The sequence below is a fragment of the Nycticebus coucang genome, chromosome 18 (genome assembly GCF_027406575.1).
Source record: "Nycticebus coucang isolate mNycCou1 chromosome 18, mNycCou1.pri, whole genome shotgun sequence".
Taxonomy (NCBI): domain Eukaryota; kingdom Metazoa; phylum Chordata; class Mammalia; order Primates; family Lorisidae; genus Nycticebus; species Nycticebus coucang.
Genome location: NC_069797.1, coordinates 75814806 through 75832944, shown reverse-complemented (window position 1 = coordinate 75832944; position 18139 = coordinate 75814806). Strand labels below are relative to the sequence as shown.

The 18139-nt window shown below is 53.6% G+C and overlaps 1 protein-coding gene across 4 annotated transcripts in view; it reads right to left on the bottom strand.

The window, feature by feature from the left end:
* Positions 1–18139, bottom strand: part of SEPTIN9 (septin 9) — a 170967-nt gene that overhangs the window by 58435 nt on the left and 94393 nt on the right. For 3 of the 4 annotated variants that reach the window (XM_053567612.1, XM_053567613.1, XM_053567616.1), the window contains one exon: positions 17343–17993. In XM_053567612.1, coding sequence (XP_053423587.1) covers positions 17343–17993 — 651 coding nt within the window. The remainder of the gene's footprint in view (positions 1–17342; positions 17994–18139) is intronic. The other variant, XM_053567615.1, reaches the window with a different exon arrangement.

Here is an 18139-nt window from a genome sequence, read left to right as displayed (position 1 = left end):
GAAAGAACAGCAGGAAGGTAGGACGTGGGCTCCTGGGCATCCAGCCAAAGCTTTCAGGCCAGGGGCCCAGGCAGGGGACTGTGCTGTCTCTGGGGATGCTGTCGCTCTGGTGTCCCCAGCCCTGGGTGGTCAGCAGTGGAAGAGAGCCCCACCCCTACCCTGCACCCCCACCTGCCTCAGTGCAGCACAACAGCCGGGCTTTCCAAGCTCTCAAATCCTGGCACCTAACGGTGAGGCCTCTGGCTCAGTGCATGGCTGCAGCTCTTAGCACCTGGATTTCCTAATCTGGAAAATGGGATAAAGAGCATCTCAGTTGTGTCTGGCCCCAGGGAAGAGGAGGCAGCCTTTTCAGATAAGGCAGTAGGGATGATGGCTGACATCTGTGACTGAGCCTTCTCCACTTGCCTGGGGCAAGAGTTTCACTAACTGTTGCCAGAAAGATTTGGACCTGGAAGGATCAGGAAAGTCATCTAATTCCAAATCCTAGAGGCTGCCGCAGGGGAAAGGAAAGGCAGCAGCTGGGGGAGGGAGAAGCAGGGAGCAGAAGGAAGGGAGCAGCCAACAGGGAAGCCCACCCAGGATCCCCCTGAAATCAGCTGCGACACTCCCCACAGAGAAAGACTCATCTGGACACTCAGGCTGAACATTCCCAGGGCCTCTGTGTTGAACGGAATCCCCCACCCATGGAGTCAAATGTCCCACAGGCTTGAAGGCAAAGGTAGGGGCCTTCCCAGATGTCTCTGCTTAATATGGAGTGAGCACCAAGGCCAGGGTGGCCAGAGAGTCCCACAGGATTACCTGCCAAGAACACATGTGTGTAAGATGGAACATACGTGCATAACCCCAGCAGAGGGAAACGTCCTGCTAGGATGAACACAGGGGACTCAGCTTCCTACTTGCTGACCTGGGCCATTGGCCTCCTCCCCTTCCTGAACAGAACAGTCCCTGAAAGGGCAGCCGGTGTAACCACCTGGCAAAGACAGGGTCTGTGGTCCAGGTCTGCCCAGCAGCATGGCCTCACCTATCACCCTCCCCAGAGACACAGGACTAAGGAAGGGTTATGATGCTCCTCTGTGGCCCAGGCACCTGGGGGAGGGACCACGGGCTCCAACCAGAGGGAGGGTCCACCCTCCTCCCCACCCACAGGGCTGGCTTCTTCCCATCTCATCCTCCCCAGCCACACCCCACACTGGAAAAACACGGCACCCAACAGATGGGTTTGCTCAAGTCCCACAACACCCAGCCTGCTGGAGTTACCTGGTAGGGGCCTTGAGTGCCGGGGGCCCCCGAAATACAGTAGAGGAATTGGAGAGTGGCAGCTGCGTGGGGCCTGGCTTCATAGAGATGAGCCTGGACCTGGACTGTGTGTAACCTGAGCCCTGTTGACAGGGACCTGCCCCTCACCATCCCCGCTGCTCTCCTACCAGAATCAGATAAGCATTAGTCAGCAGAGTCCGGGAAGGAAGCCATGGGCCTAGGGAAGGCCTGAAAGACAGCCTGGGCGGCGTGGGGGGCGCTCATTCTGAGAGTGATTGCTGGAGTAGAAGACAGACCCCCCCTTTCTTCCTCCTGGGCTGGGCAACAGACCAGCCACCCACCCGCTCCAGGGGAAGTGGTAGGAGTCCATCCAAAGACAGGTACTGCTCTGGGGTCACAGTGGCAGCTAACACGAGGAAGCCAACACCCCAAGTTTCGCCAGCACAGGAAACTGTGTCTGCAAGCTTGACTCACCTGGGGAGGGACAGAGGGAAAATCCACTGTGGTCCAGGACCCTCCATTCAAACAGCAGCCTCCTCCTGTCCCTGGGGGGCCATTGGGATCTCCTTTCTCTATCTGGCCAAGTGGTGGGGAAGTCTGAGAACCTTCAGCAGGAATGGACTGCACAGAGGCGAGGGAGCCGAGTGGGGACCAGGACTCCCTTTCCAGGCCCAGAGAATGGGCAACGGGGAGACAGTGGGGAAGGACATTGACAACCAGCCCTCCCTACCTCCCAGCTGCAGTCTCCAGTGTCAGACCCAGACCCTCCCCACACACCAGGTCTCACAAGTCAGCCCAGGAAGCAGGACCCACAGGTCCCAAAGGGCAGCCTGGGCAGTGATCCTAAAGGGCTCTTTCACCAGCTCAGAGAGCACCTGGTGGGGGGTGGGGGTGGCTTTGGCAGAGCATCTGGAAGCTCTGGTGGGGCCTGCGAGGAAAGGCAGGGGTGCACACATCCCCGGACACTCAGAGGGCAGATCAAAGCAGACCTGGAGGCTGCTCAGCTCTGGAGGGTTGGGCTGCCTTCCCAGCTGTCCCACGGACAGGGATAGGCCCAGACCTGAGCTCTGCTCCACAAAAGGGTGAACTACAGTGGGATTCCAGGATGACACAGAGCTACTCTGTCACCACCTGTGCCCAGACCTCAAAGGCCACCCTCTCCAGGAACTCAGTGTGACCATCTCTCGGGCTAACCCAGAGGGTGCTGTGGGGTCAGCCCAAACTATGAGTCAGCAGGTTCCAAAGTGTGAGATCGTGGGGTGGCCCCTCCACCACCGGGAAATATGAGTGAGAAAAACAGCAGCCCCCACCTAAGTGTCCAACAGGCAGGAGACCAACACTGGACTGTGTACCCGGCGCCAGCAGCCCAGGAGGCCTACAGTGGCACTCCACGATGGAGGACAGCAAACCCATCTGGCTGCACAGTCAGGCCTCCCTCACCCACACTCAGCACACAGTGGATCACCTCTTCAACAAGCCGCCCCTGACCCCAGCAAGGCTGAGTTCCTGGAACCCCCAGAATAGGAGGCGTGTTTTTCGGTAGCAAACAGACCTCTGAAAGCTCTCTCATGAACACAGTGAACGTTTCTGAGTAAAAGCAATGGCTTCTGTATCATCAACTTCCATTTACCATCACTGGTCTGATGGAAGGTTTTTAGGAGCTGATTAATACCTTCAGTTATAAACATACGCTTTTGTTTGGCTCTGTGGAATAGTCCAAGATAGATTCTAAGATATATCACATTTCTAGTACTCCATACAAATATTCCACACCTTTCTGGTTTTGTGACTTGGAATTTGCAGACCCCTGCCACCTCGGTCTGAGGGACACAAAGATCTTCTCTTATATGCAAGGATCCCCTACTCCCACACCAGAGGTCCAGTTCCAGCTTCCTCAGCCTCTTCCCTGTCCTGAGGTGTTGTCCAACCCCTCCCCCCCCACCTGCCTCCTCTTTTTCAAATCACCTCCTGTAAAAGTCAAGGCCTCCCTTCCCCACTTTGGCTTCTATAAAGAGACGACTGTGTGCTTGGATCTTTAAAAATCACTGAACCACGGTGTTCCAGGCACTTTAGCGTGCTTCCTCCTGTTCATCCCCCGAACAACTCAATGGAATTGGCTTTATGAGTGGGGAAACTGAGGCACAGACAGGCAAGAATGGCCCAATGCCACAGATTAGGAACGGCAAGGCCAGAATTCAAATCCAGGCCTTCTGGCTCCAAATCCCAGCTCTTCTCATGAAAGTTGCGTTCTGACACCCCCAGCAGGATGGGACGATTATTACTTTCACTGTGCACATGAGTCAAATGAGACACCAACTGGCCAGGCAGCCCAGGAGCTGCGAGGTGGACCCAGGGGTTTATTGGAGCATGTGGCGTGGGGCAGGTGGGAGGGAGCTCTGGGCTGGGATCCCGTGTTAGCCTGGTCTTACTGATGAGATGGGCAGGCGCGTCAGAGGTTGAGATACGGAAGTGTGTATGCAGGGCTTGCAGGGCCCATGTGTACCAGGGTGGATATGGAGGGCTTGCTGCTTGGCTGGTGTCCTCGGGGGTACCGTCCATGTCACGAGGCCTTTTCAAATCCACACCAGGTAAGGTGGAACTACTGGGACCAGGTGCCCGTGCCCCCCACCAAGCCACTCAGTTATGCTTCAAGGCACCCAGGACTGGAGAAATCTGTCTCCCACCCCACCCTCACTCAGCTCTGAGCTGTGTCCACCATGCCTGCAGACAGTCTGTGCCCTGCCTGCTCCTGGCATGTGCCTGCCTCCACCACTGCTCCTGAGAGGGGCCCCTGGCCTCTTGCACCCTCTCCTGTCCCTCTGGCTCTCTGGGTATGGGAGGCCCCCTGTCATTCCCTCCAGAGCTCTCCACTCGAAGGACCAGTGCCCTGACATCAGTGCCAAGAGCACCTGCAAAATTACAGGCTGGAAGGGTCATGGTGCATTGCTTGGGCCTGTGCTCAGTCCTTGATAGACAATGGTTCTGCAGACTCCCCTCTGCCCCCACCCCTGCAGCTGCAGCCTACCCCCACCTCTCGCGAACTGCACCCCTGCAGGTGTAAAACTTCTGTCCTGGAGCAAACTCCTGAACCCCCTCCAGTGGGATGAGGCAAGAGAGGCATTGCCTGCCGTGAATTCAAGGGGGTCCCAAGAAAAAAAAATCTCAGCAATCAAGTTACATCATGTTTGAAGACCACATTTTAGAAAATCAAAGTTTTGAAAAATTCCACATTGAACAAAATCTAACAGGGCCTTGCAGGGCTCAAGCTTGTCTTTATTTAAAATTCTGGTAATCTGCTCACCATGGAAATTTGGGGGGCGTTATTTGGATTTTTTAAATATTGCATTAAAGTACTATTTGTTTTGATGCCTAAGCTTTGGGGCTCCCCCTTAAATTTTGTGCCCTAGAGAGGGCCTCACTCTCCATGCCCTAGTTGGCCCCTGCTCTCCCAGGGCCCCTCCTGCCCACCCTCCCTTGGCCTGCCAGACCTCATGGCTTGAGTTTTCTCCAGACCCTCTCCACCCGCTGTGTTTCTTGCTGGTGCCCTCCTCCCCTCCCAGCCACACATAAGCTCCAGAACAGGAGTCTGTCTGCTAAGGACATATATCACTGCCAAATTCCTTGGCGCCTTGCACAGCACCTGGCACAGAGCAGCTCTCAAGATCTCTGCAATAAACAAAATATTCCCAGCACACAGACCTTTCCAGCGAATCTGCTCAGGCCCTGCTCACCCACATCTGTGGCTGCGCCCCAGCACCTGTGGCTTCCACCCACCTCAGCCCACCCACCTCTGCTCCATCACACAGGCTACTTGTCCCATACTGTGGGTTGTGGCTAGCATTTTATTTATGTATTTATTTATGGGACAGAGTCTCACTTTGTCACCCTGGGTAGAGTGCCATGGTGTCATAGCTCACAGCAACCTCAAACTCTTGGGCTCAAGTGATCCTCGTGCCTCAGCCTCCTGAGTAGCTGGGACTACAGCTGCCTGCCACAACGCATAGCTATTTTTAGAGACGGGGTCTTGCTCTTGCTCAGGCTGGTGTCGAACTGAGCTCAGGCAATCTACCTGTCTCAGCCTCCCAGTACACTAGGACTACAGGCATGAGCCATCATGCCTGGCTATTTATTTATTTTTTAATTTTTGAGACAGAATCTTGCTCCTTTGCTCTAGATAGAGTGCTGTGGCATCATTATAGCTCACAGCAACCTCAAACCCTTGGGTTCAAGCGACCTTCTTGCCTCAACCTCTCGAGTAGCTGAGACTACAGGCGTCCACCACAATGCCCGGCTAGTTTTTCTCTTTTTAGTAGAGATGGCATCTTGCGTTTACTCAGGCTGGTCTTGAACTCCTTAGTTCAGGCAATCCTCTCGCCTCGGCCTCCTAGAGTGCTAGGATTGTAGGCGTGAGCCACCACACCCAGCTGTATTTAATGTCAAAAAAGCATATTCACAGTAGCCAAATGCCCACCAGCTGATGGATCGATGACACACAGGGAGGTCCCTCCACTAGGGAATGTTACTCAGCCACAGGAAAGAGTGGAACTCTGACGCAGGCTGCGAGGTGGGTGAGCCGCAAAGACATTCACGCCAAACAAAAAGACTCAGACACACAAGGCTCCCTTCACAAGAACTATCCAGAACAGGCAAATCCAGAGACAGAAGGAAGATCAGTCATTGCTCAGGGCTGCAGGGGCTGGGGTGGGGACCAGAAGAGGGACAGCTAGCGTATATGGGGTTTCTTTCTGAGGTGATGGGAATTTCCTCAAATTAGTTGTTGTGATGAAGATGATTGCACAACTCTCTGAATATACTGAAAAACACAGAATTATGCACTTTAATGAGTGAACTATATAGTAGCTGAATTACATCACAACAAAGCTGTTTTTTATAGGAAGGAAGGAATGAGGGGGGCAGGAGGTAGAGAATAAGAGAGAGAAGGGGCTTGGCACCTGTAGCTCAGTGGTTAGGGCACTGGCCACATGTACTGGGGCTGGTGGGTTCAAACCCGGCGCAGGCCTGCTAAACAACAACAAGTAGCCAGGTGTTGTGGTGGGCACCTGTAGTCCCGGCTACTTGGGAGGCTGAGGCAAGAGACTGACTTGAGCTCAAGAGTTTGAGGTTGCTGTGAGCTATGATGCCACGGCACTAGACAAAGGGCAACATAGTGAGACTCTGTCTCAAGAAAGAAAGACTAGAAAGAGAAAGAAAGAGAAGAATAGAAATAACTGAGCACAGCCAGCCCATGGTGAAGGTGAGAATTATTTCCTGGAACTCGTGTTTGACCTGTGCCCGCACACACACCTACATATGCATGCCCTGGTTTGTGGTATAAAACACATTTCTTACTGGAGGTCGAAGCCCAAATTGAGTTTGGATGCCATTCTCTGGGCAATTTCAAGCTTCTTTGGATTCCCAAACCCAATGGCCCTTCACCAGCCTGACCACTCGGCCCCTTCAAGGCCCCCTTCTCCGTCCCCACCTCTTTGAGGGCTCTCTCCCCGGGGTGCAGGGACCTCCTGGTATCTTTCCTCTCAGAACACGTGTCTCCCTGCACAGCACATGTGTGCTTCCACACGGAGCGCCCCAGGACAGAGGCCACGTCCAGTCAACTGTGCACAGTCCCCTCTGTGAGCAAAGCTGACAGCACCAGGCCCGGGGCAGCCGCTGAGCACACACTCATCGACCTTGCAAATCATGCCCTCTACCCACTGTCCACCAGCCACCTCTGAACAACCTGAGGGATTTTCAGCAAGCTAAAAGATGCTTCTCTGGTGTAAAAAATAATGAACTTTAAGAAAAAAAAAAATCCCAGAACTCATAGACTCACAGAACATTTTTTTGTTTTTAAAGCACTAGACTCCTGCAAAGGTATCAGACTCAGATGATTACACTAGTGAACTCTTTTAAAATTGTTAATAAAAAGATGATTGTGGTGCTTTTTTAAATGTTCCAGAATACAGAGGAGAAAAGAAAACACATCCAAATTGTTTTTGCTAAGCCAGCACAATACTGACACCAAAACTGATAAAAATAGTACATGCACACATACCTCGCATGCTCCGGCGTATTATACCCATGCAGAAGCCATATATCCCTACCTCGACGCTTTGAAATAAATTCCGATGGGTTAACGATTTCAACACATAAAAATGAGACCACAGAAGTACTAGAAGAAAACATGAGTGAAATTCTTTTCTGTAATTTTGGAACGCAAGAGACCTCTAAGCAGGATATGAATTCCAAAAGCTAAAAGAAGAAGAAAAAGAAAAAACTTAACAGCATATCCATTAAAGTGTTCTGTTTGGAAGAACACACCCCAAATAAAGTCAAAAGTCAACTATTGGGAGGAAAAAAACACTCATACCAGCAATGATAAAGGTGTACAAAGAATACTTTGGAGGAAAAAAAAATCAGAGCAGGACATGGTGGCTCACACCTGTAATCCCAGCAATTTTGGAGGCTGAGGCAAGAGGATCACTTTGAGGCCAGGAGTTTGAGACCAATCTGGGCAATACTCTGAGACCACATCTCTTAAAAAATAAAAAAATAGGCTGAACATCTATAATCCCAGCACTCTGGGAGATCAAAGCAGGAGGATCCCTTGAGATCAAGAGTTGGAGACCAGCCTGACAAGAGCAAGACACCCATCTCTACTGAAAATAGGTACTGTGGCAGGAGCCTGTAGTTCCAGCTACTCGGGAGCCTGAGACAGGAGGATCACTTGAGCCCAGGAGTTTGGGGTTGCTGTGAGCCAGGCTGATGCCACAGCACTCTACCCAGAGTGACAGAGTGAGACACTGTCTCCAAAAAAAAAAAAAAAAAAAGAAAGAAAGAAAGCATTTCTCACCTCTCTGCGTTGTGACTAAAAATCAGTTTGACCAATTTGGGAACACGGACCACAGTGCTAAACTCGCACATCCTTTGATGCAGAGATTTCGCTGCTAAGGGCCTACCCCACAGTCATTCGTGCCCAGGTCTAGTGTGAAATGTCCACAATGGCCGCTCAATCACAGCCTGGCAGGGCCTCAGGGCAGCCGATGACCCAGCTGTTTAATAGGAATGCGATAAATTCACTAGTGGCAAAGGCAAAGCAGTGCTAAACAGGAAAAATAAAAGCGAGTTGGGGAAATCTGACTTTTTGGCACCCTCGCCAAGTCTGTGATACTTCATAGGGACATTTTACACAGTGACTGTCTGTCTGCACAACCAAATCTGCCCCCAGCTGTCACCCAGGCCACCTCTGGGGAGGGCGGGGACATGGAGAGAAGGACTTATACTTTTCAGATTTCATGTGATCCTCAGTGGTTTTGTCATCTAATAATGACTGTGCCTTATTTTTTAGAATGAAAAAAGGAAAGCGAACAGGGACGGGGACATAGGGCAGGGCCTCTAAAGGTGAGCTTGCCAGCAGAAGCCTGATGCAACACGGGCCTCAGAGTGATGGGCAGGTAACGACAGAAGGTGCCGCTCGGGACCCTGCGGACGGCTCCTGCCTGTGCGTTAAATAAGGGCTGCTCTTGGTTCTTGCTTCTGTGCTTGTTTAACAAAAATCTTCCAGGGGCTAGGGCCCCGCTTCATCTCAACAATTTCCTTTCATTCTAACTGCGCTATGGCGGGGGAACGATGGCCACTTACAAGGAGAAAATGGACAGAGAAGATGTGTTACCAGGCCCAGGGCAGGGCAGAAACAGGAGTCTGGCGTTCTGAGGACAAAGCCACGCTCCTGGGCCTTTTGTCCCACTTACACAAGTGGGCAAGGCCTCTGAGGTTGCTCCAGGGTGGCTCTGGTGCCAACGCGCTATGCTCCTGATGTGTGAGCTCTGCGGGCCATTGTGGAAGGAAGGAGATGGAGTTGGCGATCTCCAGTGACCTTCTGATTCCAACTTTCAGGCTGGACTAGCTGGAGTGGAGGAGGGTTTGCCCCCAGAGGTCCCAGAGTGGACTCCAGTTTGGCCCAGTGTGGTGGAATTGTCCGTGACTATGGATAAGTCACTTTCCCTCCCACACTGGACGAGATCAGGGACCTCCACACTGGCCTCCTTAGAGTCCTGGGCTGCACAGAGGTGTACCCAGCAGCAGCAGGAGGACGGGGCCCAGGGGTGGGAGCTCTCTGCCTCCCCACCCTAACCAGAGCACCCCCCCACACACACCAACCCTTCTCTTTTGGCAGGGTCTTACTCTGTTGCCCATGGTGTCAGCCTAGCTCACAGCAACCTCACACTCCAGGGCTCAAGAGAACTTCCTGCTTCAGCCCCCTGAGTAGTTGGGACTACAGGTGCCCACCACCACACCCAGTTCAGTTTTTTCTTTTTCTATGAGACAGTGTCACTTAGTTGCCCGGGAGTTGAGTGCCATGGCATCACAGCTCAAAGCAACCTCAAACTCCTGGGCTCAAGCAATTCTCTTGCCTCAGCTTCCCAAGTAGCTGGGATAACAGGTGCCACAATGTCTAGCTTTTTTTTTTCTTTTGCAGTTTGGCCAGGGCTGGGTTTGAACCCGCCACCTCAGTATATTGGGCCAGCACCCTCCTCACTGAGCCACAGGTGCTGCCCGCCAGCTATTTTTTTTTAGAGATGGGGTCTTGCTCTTGATCAGGCTAGTCTTGAACTCCTGAGCTCAGGCAATATCCACCCACCTCAGCCTCCAAGAGTGCTAAGATTATAGGTGTGAGCCACCGTGCCCAGCTCCAGGTAATTTTTTAATCTTTTTTTTTTTTTGGTAGAGATGAGGATCTTAAACTTCTGGCCTCAAGTGATCCTCCCACCTCAGACTCCCAAAGTGCTGGGATTACAAGCATGAGCCACTGTGCAGGGCCACCTCCTCTCCCATCCCCTCCCTGTGCTGAGTGTCTGGAGAGAACCAGGAAGAAGCTCAGTCCCAGGCACGGGCTGCTCTTGCAGCTACAACCCAGAGCCCTAGAATCCTCCCAGACAGAGGATTTGGGGGCACCTGTCATATCCACAGAAATCCCAGAAAAGAAGTGGAGACCAGCCCAGGGAGCTATCTGCCTCGCAGCTCTCGGACAGGCAGGTGGCACAGAGGGCTCATGTGCACCACGGGGCATCCTCCCAGGCCTGCTGTGGAAATCCCGGCTCTGGCGCCCCAGGTGGCGCCCCAGGTGGAGAGTCTGCACACACTCCTTCCTCCAGAGCTGAATGTGCCCTCTGTGCACACCACACAGAGCACGGCTGTCTTGCTGGGCACACCCCCAGACAGCCACGCCATTGTGCAGACCCTCATTCCCGGCAGCTGTCCCAGGCCTGGAAGCCAGCGGGTACAGACTCAGCCCCTCTCTCTTCTGGCAGCTGTTCGGCTTCCTGGGATAAGCAGCCAGAGCAGGCCTCACCCAGTGCCATGTGTGTGGGGGCTGGAATCCATGTTGGGGCCAGGCTGGGTGGTCAGGGCCACAGAGCTGCAGGGGGCAGAGCGGGGACCCACAGCTGCCTGCTCTATTTAAGGTGCTCCCCAGCTGCCTGTGCTGCATTCCCTGGGCGGCCCGCAATCCCTCGCACCACCGCCTGGGCTTGGCAGACAGCTGGGTGTGCTAGCGACAGGAAGGGTTTGTTTTTTTTCTTGGGCCTGGGGGCCAGATTCTGTCCTCACTGCCCCTGACCCTGCCTCACTTGAAGGAGACACACCTGCCCAGCCAGTCCTCCCCACTGGTCCTCCTGTCCCCCTTCTCCCCAGTGCACAGGGATGAGCAGCTGCATGGCCAGCTCTGAGGAAGAGGTTGGGGAGGAGAAAGAGATCGAATCTCAAAGAAAGAAGGCACCCGGGGCAGGTGAGGACAGTGGGAGGAACTGGGAACAGGGGGGTCTTTGGGCAAGAGAGCCCAGCAGAAACACCCTTTCTGGAGAAAATTCTGCAGGTTAAGGGCTCACGGCAGGGAAAGAAACTTCTTCACTAGACACAAAACAGTCCTTTGGCACTTAGCAAGCTCTTGTCGCAGCCAGTGCTGGGAATGGAAAGGCCACTGGACCTCAGGAGCTCATAGCCCAGGGACCGGCCCAGAGTAGTCCCTACAGAACATGGGGTGTCCTGTAAACACAGAGCCCCGTGGAGCCTGAGCCCTTTCTGCCCAAGTCACATGGTGGTCACCTCTCCCTTCCTCACACTCCCTGGGCCCACCAGGAACTCTGGAAGCCACCGTGTCCTCCTCAGTCTGGGCCTGGCATCTTCTCCCCACTTCAGTGGCTAACACTTCCTCACCCTCAGACTCAGCTGAACCCACACAGTCCCCAAAGCCACTTCTGCCCATCCTCCCCTTCCCTGCTCCCCAGTACCAGGGGATCCCAGGGAGGCCCGAGCTTTGATTAACCCACTTGACCCCACACTGCACTTGCAGCCGCACTGTCTGTAGTGAGATTCTTCCTGTTCTGTTCCTGGGACACAGAGCCTTGATGCAGACTCAGCAGCCAGGTACTGTGTGGGAGGAGGCCAGGCCACAGCGAGTGTGCAAAGAATCATGCCCCCACCACCAGCAGCTGGGGGGGGCCTGACCTCTGCCTCCCTTGATGCTACCACCACCAAGAATATTTCTAGACCTCTTTAGTCATATGGAAACTCTAATGGGGCACATCACTGCATCGCCCCCCCCCCCCAATCTCACACTCACAGTCACAAGCAGCCCCCGGCACCACCATGGACCCCCATCTTGGTGCTTGGGGTGGCTGGACATGGACAGAGCCCCAACCCCAGCTGCCTCAGACCAGCAGGCCCAACCCCTCCTTCATTGGACAGATCAAGAAACTGAGGCTAGGAGGGGTGAAGGGGTACTTCAGAACTCAGCCAGGCAGCAGCTGTGGCCGCCAACAAGCACCCTGAGTGGGCCAGGGGCTGGACATATCAGGGAGAAGCCAGTGCCCACCTTATAAGGCAGCCTCGGGGAAACTTGGCTGGTGTGGCTATGCAGCAAGGGGGGTGACTCCCAGGGGGATACTGAGCTGGCCGCCCTTGTAGACACAGTCCTGAGTCCTGCAGCCCCGCCCAGAGGCTCCCATGTAGGGGCCGGGGGAAAAGGGGGTGACCCAGGAGGTAAGGCCAGTCCACCCAGCCGAGGTCCAGGTATAACCCCAAATGGTGAGGGCTCTTCTGAGAGGAGGATGACGAGGAGGGTGCCAAGTCCAGGGACAGGGACAGAGGCTGGATGAGAAACCAAGAGCCCAAGAAGCCAGAGTGAAGCTCGGACCTCACCAGGCCTGGGCCAGGAGGGGCAGGCAAGGCCCTCCCTCAGCTCCCCTCTCTCCTGCTCCCTGCCCTCAGCCATCTAGTCATCACTCTCCTTCTAGAAATAGTGACACCTTTCAAGACCTGCCCCCCTATCCCCCACGAAATGAACATCCCACCAGAGCACCCTCCAGAGCATCTCCAGTCCCTCCCACCCCAAACGCTGGCATGTCACAACCAACCTGAGGTTCAGGAAGGACCAGGTGCTTGGGGGTAAAGTTAATCAGGAAAGTATCTACTTGGTCCCGCCTGCAAGAGGCATAAGAAAAGCCATCCCTGCCTCACTGCCAGTGGGCCACACCTTCAACATCTCACCGAGCACCTATAATGTGTCAGTCAATAACTCGGTCCTTATGGATTCTTTACAACATCAAAGACAACAGCCCCTCTCTCAAGAAAGCTAATGGCAGGCATGGAGGGAATTCTGAAAGCCATATAGCAAAATGTATGATGAATATTGCTGGTTCACAGGTGTATTTTAATTTCCAATTTCTATATTTCCTGTATTTAAAGAAAGAGTATTGTTATACTTTTTGTAATCTGAAAAACTGTTTTTATAAACAAAACTGTTTTAAAAACAAAACTGGAAAAAGGGCTCAGCGCCTATAGCTCAGCAGCAAAGGGCGCCAACCACATACAACAATGACAACTGCAACCAAAAATAGCCGGGCATTGTGGTGGGCACCTGTAGTCCCAGCTACTTGGGAGGCTGAGGCAAGAGAATCGCTGAAGCCCAAGAGTTGGAGATTGCTGTGAGCTGTGATGCCACAGCACTCTACCGAGGGTGAGAAAGAGAGACTTGGTCTCAAAAAAAAAAAAAAATAATAACAAAAATTAAAAAAAACTCTAGCAAAAGGAATAAGGTTTATACATAAATAATTTATATCTCAAGCCAAACATAAGGTATCAAGAACTGGGCTTTCTAAATTATAGCTTTCATATGAAGACTATAGCCCAACTATAGCACAAGAATATGGGGAAAGGGCCAAGGAAGGGGAAGGGAGGGGGGAGGTTTTGGTGGAGGGAGGGTAACGGGTGGGGCCACATCGATGGTGCATCTTAGAATGGGTACAGGCGATTGCACTAATGTACACAGCTATGATTTAACAATAAAAATAAAAAAATAAAAAGAACTGGGCTTTTAGAGATGCACAGGAGTTCCACAAGGCCTTGATGACATAAGGAGAGCTGGAGTCAGGGTTCAGGAGGTGAGAGCAGAGGAGTTGTAAGGTCAGGTGTGGGAGATCCAGAGAAAGGCAGAGCAGGAGAACCTGGGGCAAAGGTGTGGGAGCTGAGCAGGACAATGCGTCAACCGTGGAGGGCACGATGGGGTGAGATGCTTCAGGGAGGTCGGTCTGGAAACATCCCAACTGGGGTCCCCAGGAAACCCCATTCTGTGCCCACAGCCCCAGGGTGGAAATGAGCCACAGTCCAGAGATTCTTCCTGGAGACAGAAGCCAACAGGCTGAGCACCTGCTCAGAGGACACAGAGCTCTCTCCCTCCCCAATCCCTCCCCCCTGCAATGCTAGTGCTGGACTTTGGGCCCAAGGGGCAGGGAGGCCACAGAGAGCCATCCAAGTAGTGCACATGGGGGGCTTAGGGAGCTCCCAACCCAGCCCCCCATGGAAAGGTAGAAGGGGACAGCCACGTCAGGTCTGCAGGAAAGATGGGCAGGAAAGGAGGCCAAAAGAACTGGATCTGTGTCTGGAGGAACTGGACAGGCCAAGGCAGGGGGCAGGGTGGAGAAGCAGGTGCAGTCTTGGAGGAGGGCCGGTGGGAGCTCAGGCCTGGAGTCCTCCACCAGGAAGCTCCTGCCCTCGCCTGCCCTTCTCCCACCCAGCCATGCACAGGCCCTCAGGACTGGCAGCCTGCAGCTCTCTCCACTCAGAGCTGCACCCTCACCTGCTTGGGCCCCTGTCTGAGGGTGACAGGGTCCCAGATGCCAACAATGTTTGCCCTCACACCTGGCTCCAACGTTTACAATCTATCCAACAGAGAAATTCCTCCTCCTCTCTGCCCCTGAGCTCCAGGCTCCAGGGGGGTCTAGACACAGCTGCCCCCGACTAGGACACCTTTCTTTCCCCTGACCCCTCCAAAAGTGAGCAGACAGACCTCTGTCCCAAGGCAGCGCCTCACCCTCCACAGCATATCTTTCCCCAGCAGCTGGGCACCAGTGTCCTACCCACACTCAGTGAGTTCCCAAGAGCAGTACCTATGGGACTCGCCTCTGTGGCCCCGCACAAAGTGGGGGCTGAGGAGGGTCTGCCGCTGCCCACATAGATGTCCCCAACCTGGCCCCCAAGGCCAGGCCCATCTCCTCATACAGCCAATGCCAGCTATCAGCAAGACCTGGCCAGGGCTCAGTGCCTGCCGTCTCCGGAGCCACATCCTGTTTGACTCAGCTGAGTGTGAACACGTCACCCCGAGGAGGGAGGGCATCCGGCACGTCAAACAAAGGTCCTGGACCAACAGGAGGCTGCGGGGAGAGGAAACGACCTCCAGGCCACTCTGCAACTACCTGGGCTTTGCCCCCATGGTGCCGCCTGCAGCTGCCGTTGCTGCGTTTGAGGGGGTGAGTGGCTTTTCAGAGTCCAATGCAGAGAGATAGGAGGGGAACAGACCGAACATGCAGCGGGGCTGGGAGGGACCCTGAAAGGTCCACTAGTCCCTGACTCTTCAGAATATGGTCTGAAGACCCCCAGCACCGTGGGCAATGCAGTCCCAGTGCTGATTCAAATGCACATGATAGTGGGGGGTGTGGTCTCACCTGCACCACACCCCCTGCAGCCCCCCACCCCACTGACCTTTGACTCCCATTCAAAGAGGAAAACCCAAAAGAATTAAAAGCAGGGACTTGAAACCCAAATGTCCACCAAAGGCTGTGCAGGGCACACATGGGGGTGTGGGGGCTGTGACCCCTCCTCCAAGGATGGACCCTGAAGACACACGGAGTGAAAGGTCAGGCACAAAACCAGCAAATACTGTATTTTTCCATTTCATGTTATGCGTATGTCACCACAATTAGAAGTAACCATTAAAAAGGTCAATCAAAAAGAAGAGAAAGCCCATAAACTGACTGCCAACAATGTCACTGATGTATTTAATAATTAAATAAGGAAAGGAAAATATTCTCCATGATGCTGAAACAACCAAATAAATACATGGGGGGAAATGTGCTTTGACCCTTTCCTCACAACATGCATAAAACCCATTGTGGGACACAGAGGCAAAGTTAATGCGAAAAGATGCGGGAAGAAAATGTAGGAGACCATCTCCATGACGTCACAGGAGAAAAACCTTTCATACAGAAGCAAAAAAATAAATACTTCACTTATAAAGGAACGATAAACTGGATTTCATCAGTATCAGAAAACTCTCGTCAAACTATACTTTTAAGAAAATGACAGGTCAAGCCACAGACACAAGAGCAATACACACATCTGATAAAGGAATAGCTCGTGAAAATAAAGAATTTCTGTATTCAATAAGAAAAACTATGAACAGCTCAATTAAGATGGGCAAAAGATTCGAACAGATACCTCACAAAGAATTTATAAAAATGAGAAAGAAATCAGATGAAAAAAATCCTCACCATCCCTGGGCTTCAGGCTAATGCAAACTAATCCATGCTGAGGTGCCCTAGAGTAACTTCAAAAGCCCTAAAATGACAGAAATGAATGGGGTTTATCACACTAAATGCTGGTGAGGATACACTGCAAATGAAACTCTCGTGCATTGATAGAAGTTTAAAATGATACATTTACTTTAGAAAACTGCCAATTTCTTCTAAAATAAAATATATCCCCTTGCTATTAAAAAAAAAACCAGAATGTTCTGTTTGTCCAACCCAAAGAACACCTATTGAACATTTACTCCACGTTCCAAGTCCTATACCCAGGACTGAACCCAGCTTTCAAGGGGCTCCTCGTTTACTTGGCACCTTCACATGGCTGAGATCCCTGCAGGGTTGGGACTTCACTTCTGAGAAAGGCCACAAATGGTGTTCCATGGCCCCAGTGTTCCTAAGCTGGCCCATGTCCTGCCAGGACTGGCACCACAGCCCACAAGCTCTCCACATGCAGATGATTCCAGGTGAGCCCTCCCAGGACACTGCCAGCACCCCTCAACCCCCCACACCAGAAGACCACCTCCCAGTGAAGCTGTGTGTGGGTTACGTGAAGCCCCTGGTCCAGAGGCCCTTAGAATCTCACACGCAGAGGCTTAAGGGTTCTCCATGTTCTCCGGGCCTCTAGCCATAACCAGTCCTCCCTGGGGAGGAGGAAGAATAGGAGGGAGAAGACCAGCTCAGAGGGTCAGCAGAAGGAGAAAGACCCTCAGACAAAAGCTGCAGGAGGGCACAGCCTCTTCCTCCTGCCCTGGCCTTGTCGGCCTCTGCCGGACACTTCCGGGCAGTTTGCAATTTCCCCTCAACGCGTGAGCATGACCGAGAGTCTCAGCCCCATACTGTCCTGCACCCCACACGAGCCTACCCAGTTCCTGCACAGGCTCCTTGTCCGCCAAGCCCCTTGGGCCTTTGCTGTCCTGCACCACACAGCAGGGGTCCCACCATCATGAGGACCAATAAAGGGGTTCCTCACAAGCCAGATTCTTTGCAAAGTGTCACTCAAGTCCCACTTGTGGCATCCTTGGTGTCCCCAATAGACAGAGCCACATCCACCTCCTCCTCTGAGCCTCACCCCACTGACCCCAGCTCATCTAATGCGGTTCACCTTGGTCTCCATGGAAGCATCCCCCACCCACCCCAGCTTCTTCCTCTGAGACCGTAAAGCAAACCTCCCCACACCCTCCCCAAGATCACCACAGCCACAAGCAGCAGTGCTGCTTAGCGACTTACCTTCCAGGCTCCGGGGTACGGCCTCAGCCACCAGGGGCTGGGCCTTGGGCTCCAGCCGGCTCTGCAGCTGAGACAAGGAGGTGGGCTCTGAATTCTCCAGGGTCTGGGTTGGGATGGGGGCAGCGGGCACCTCAGCTGGCTTGGGCACCTGGATCTCCACCCTCTTGGGGGCTGCGTCGGTGGTGGGGGCAGTAGGCACCTCGGGGATCTTGGAGGTGGGGGGCTCCGCTCTCCGGTGAGCTGACTCCTGGGGCTTCACGAAGGTGATCTCCGTCCTCCGAGGGGCTGGCTCAGGTGTCTTGTGGCCCAGCACCTCGGCCCTCTTGAGGCCAAACCGAGATGGGCCAGCGGTGGCCCCCCCGGGGCTCTCCACCTGCTTGGACGAGATGTCGATGGACAGCTCCGTGCGCCGTGACACAGGCTCGGGCACCTTGGGCCCAGGGAGCTCCACCCTCCGCAGGGAAGCCTTGGGCGAGCGCTGGCTTAGGGAGTCTACATGGCGGGGCACGGCCTCCGGGTTCTTCACGCCCAGGTCCTGGAATTTCTGGGTGGAGCTGGCCACAGAGGCCCGGAGCAGCGGAGTCTGGACCCTCCGGAGTGGGGAGGAGTTGGGTGTCTCAACCTCCTCGACCTCAAAAGATCTTTTCAAGGCTGAAAATAAAGAAAGAGGATGTGGGTGGTGAGTGGACGGCTGGAGAATACTCAGCATGTTTTCTAGTAAGGACAGCAGAGGAAGGTAGCTAGTGCGGACACAGTGGTGAGTCCCCGGGGACTTCTCATCCTTCACCTCTCAACAA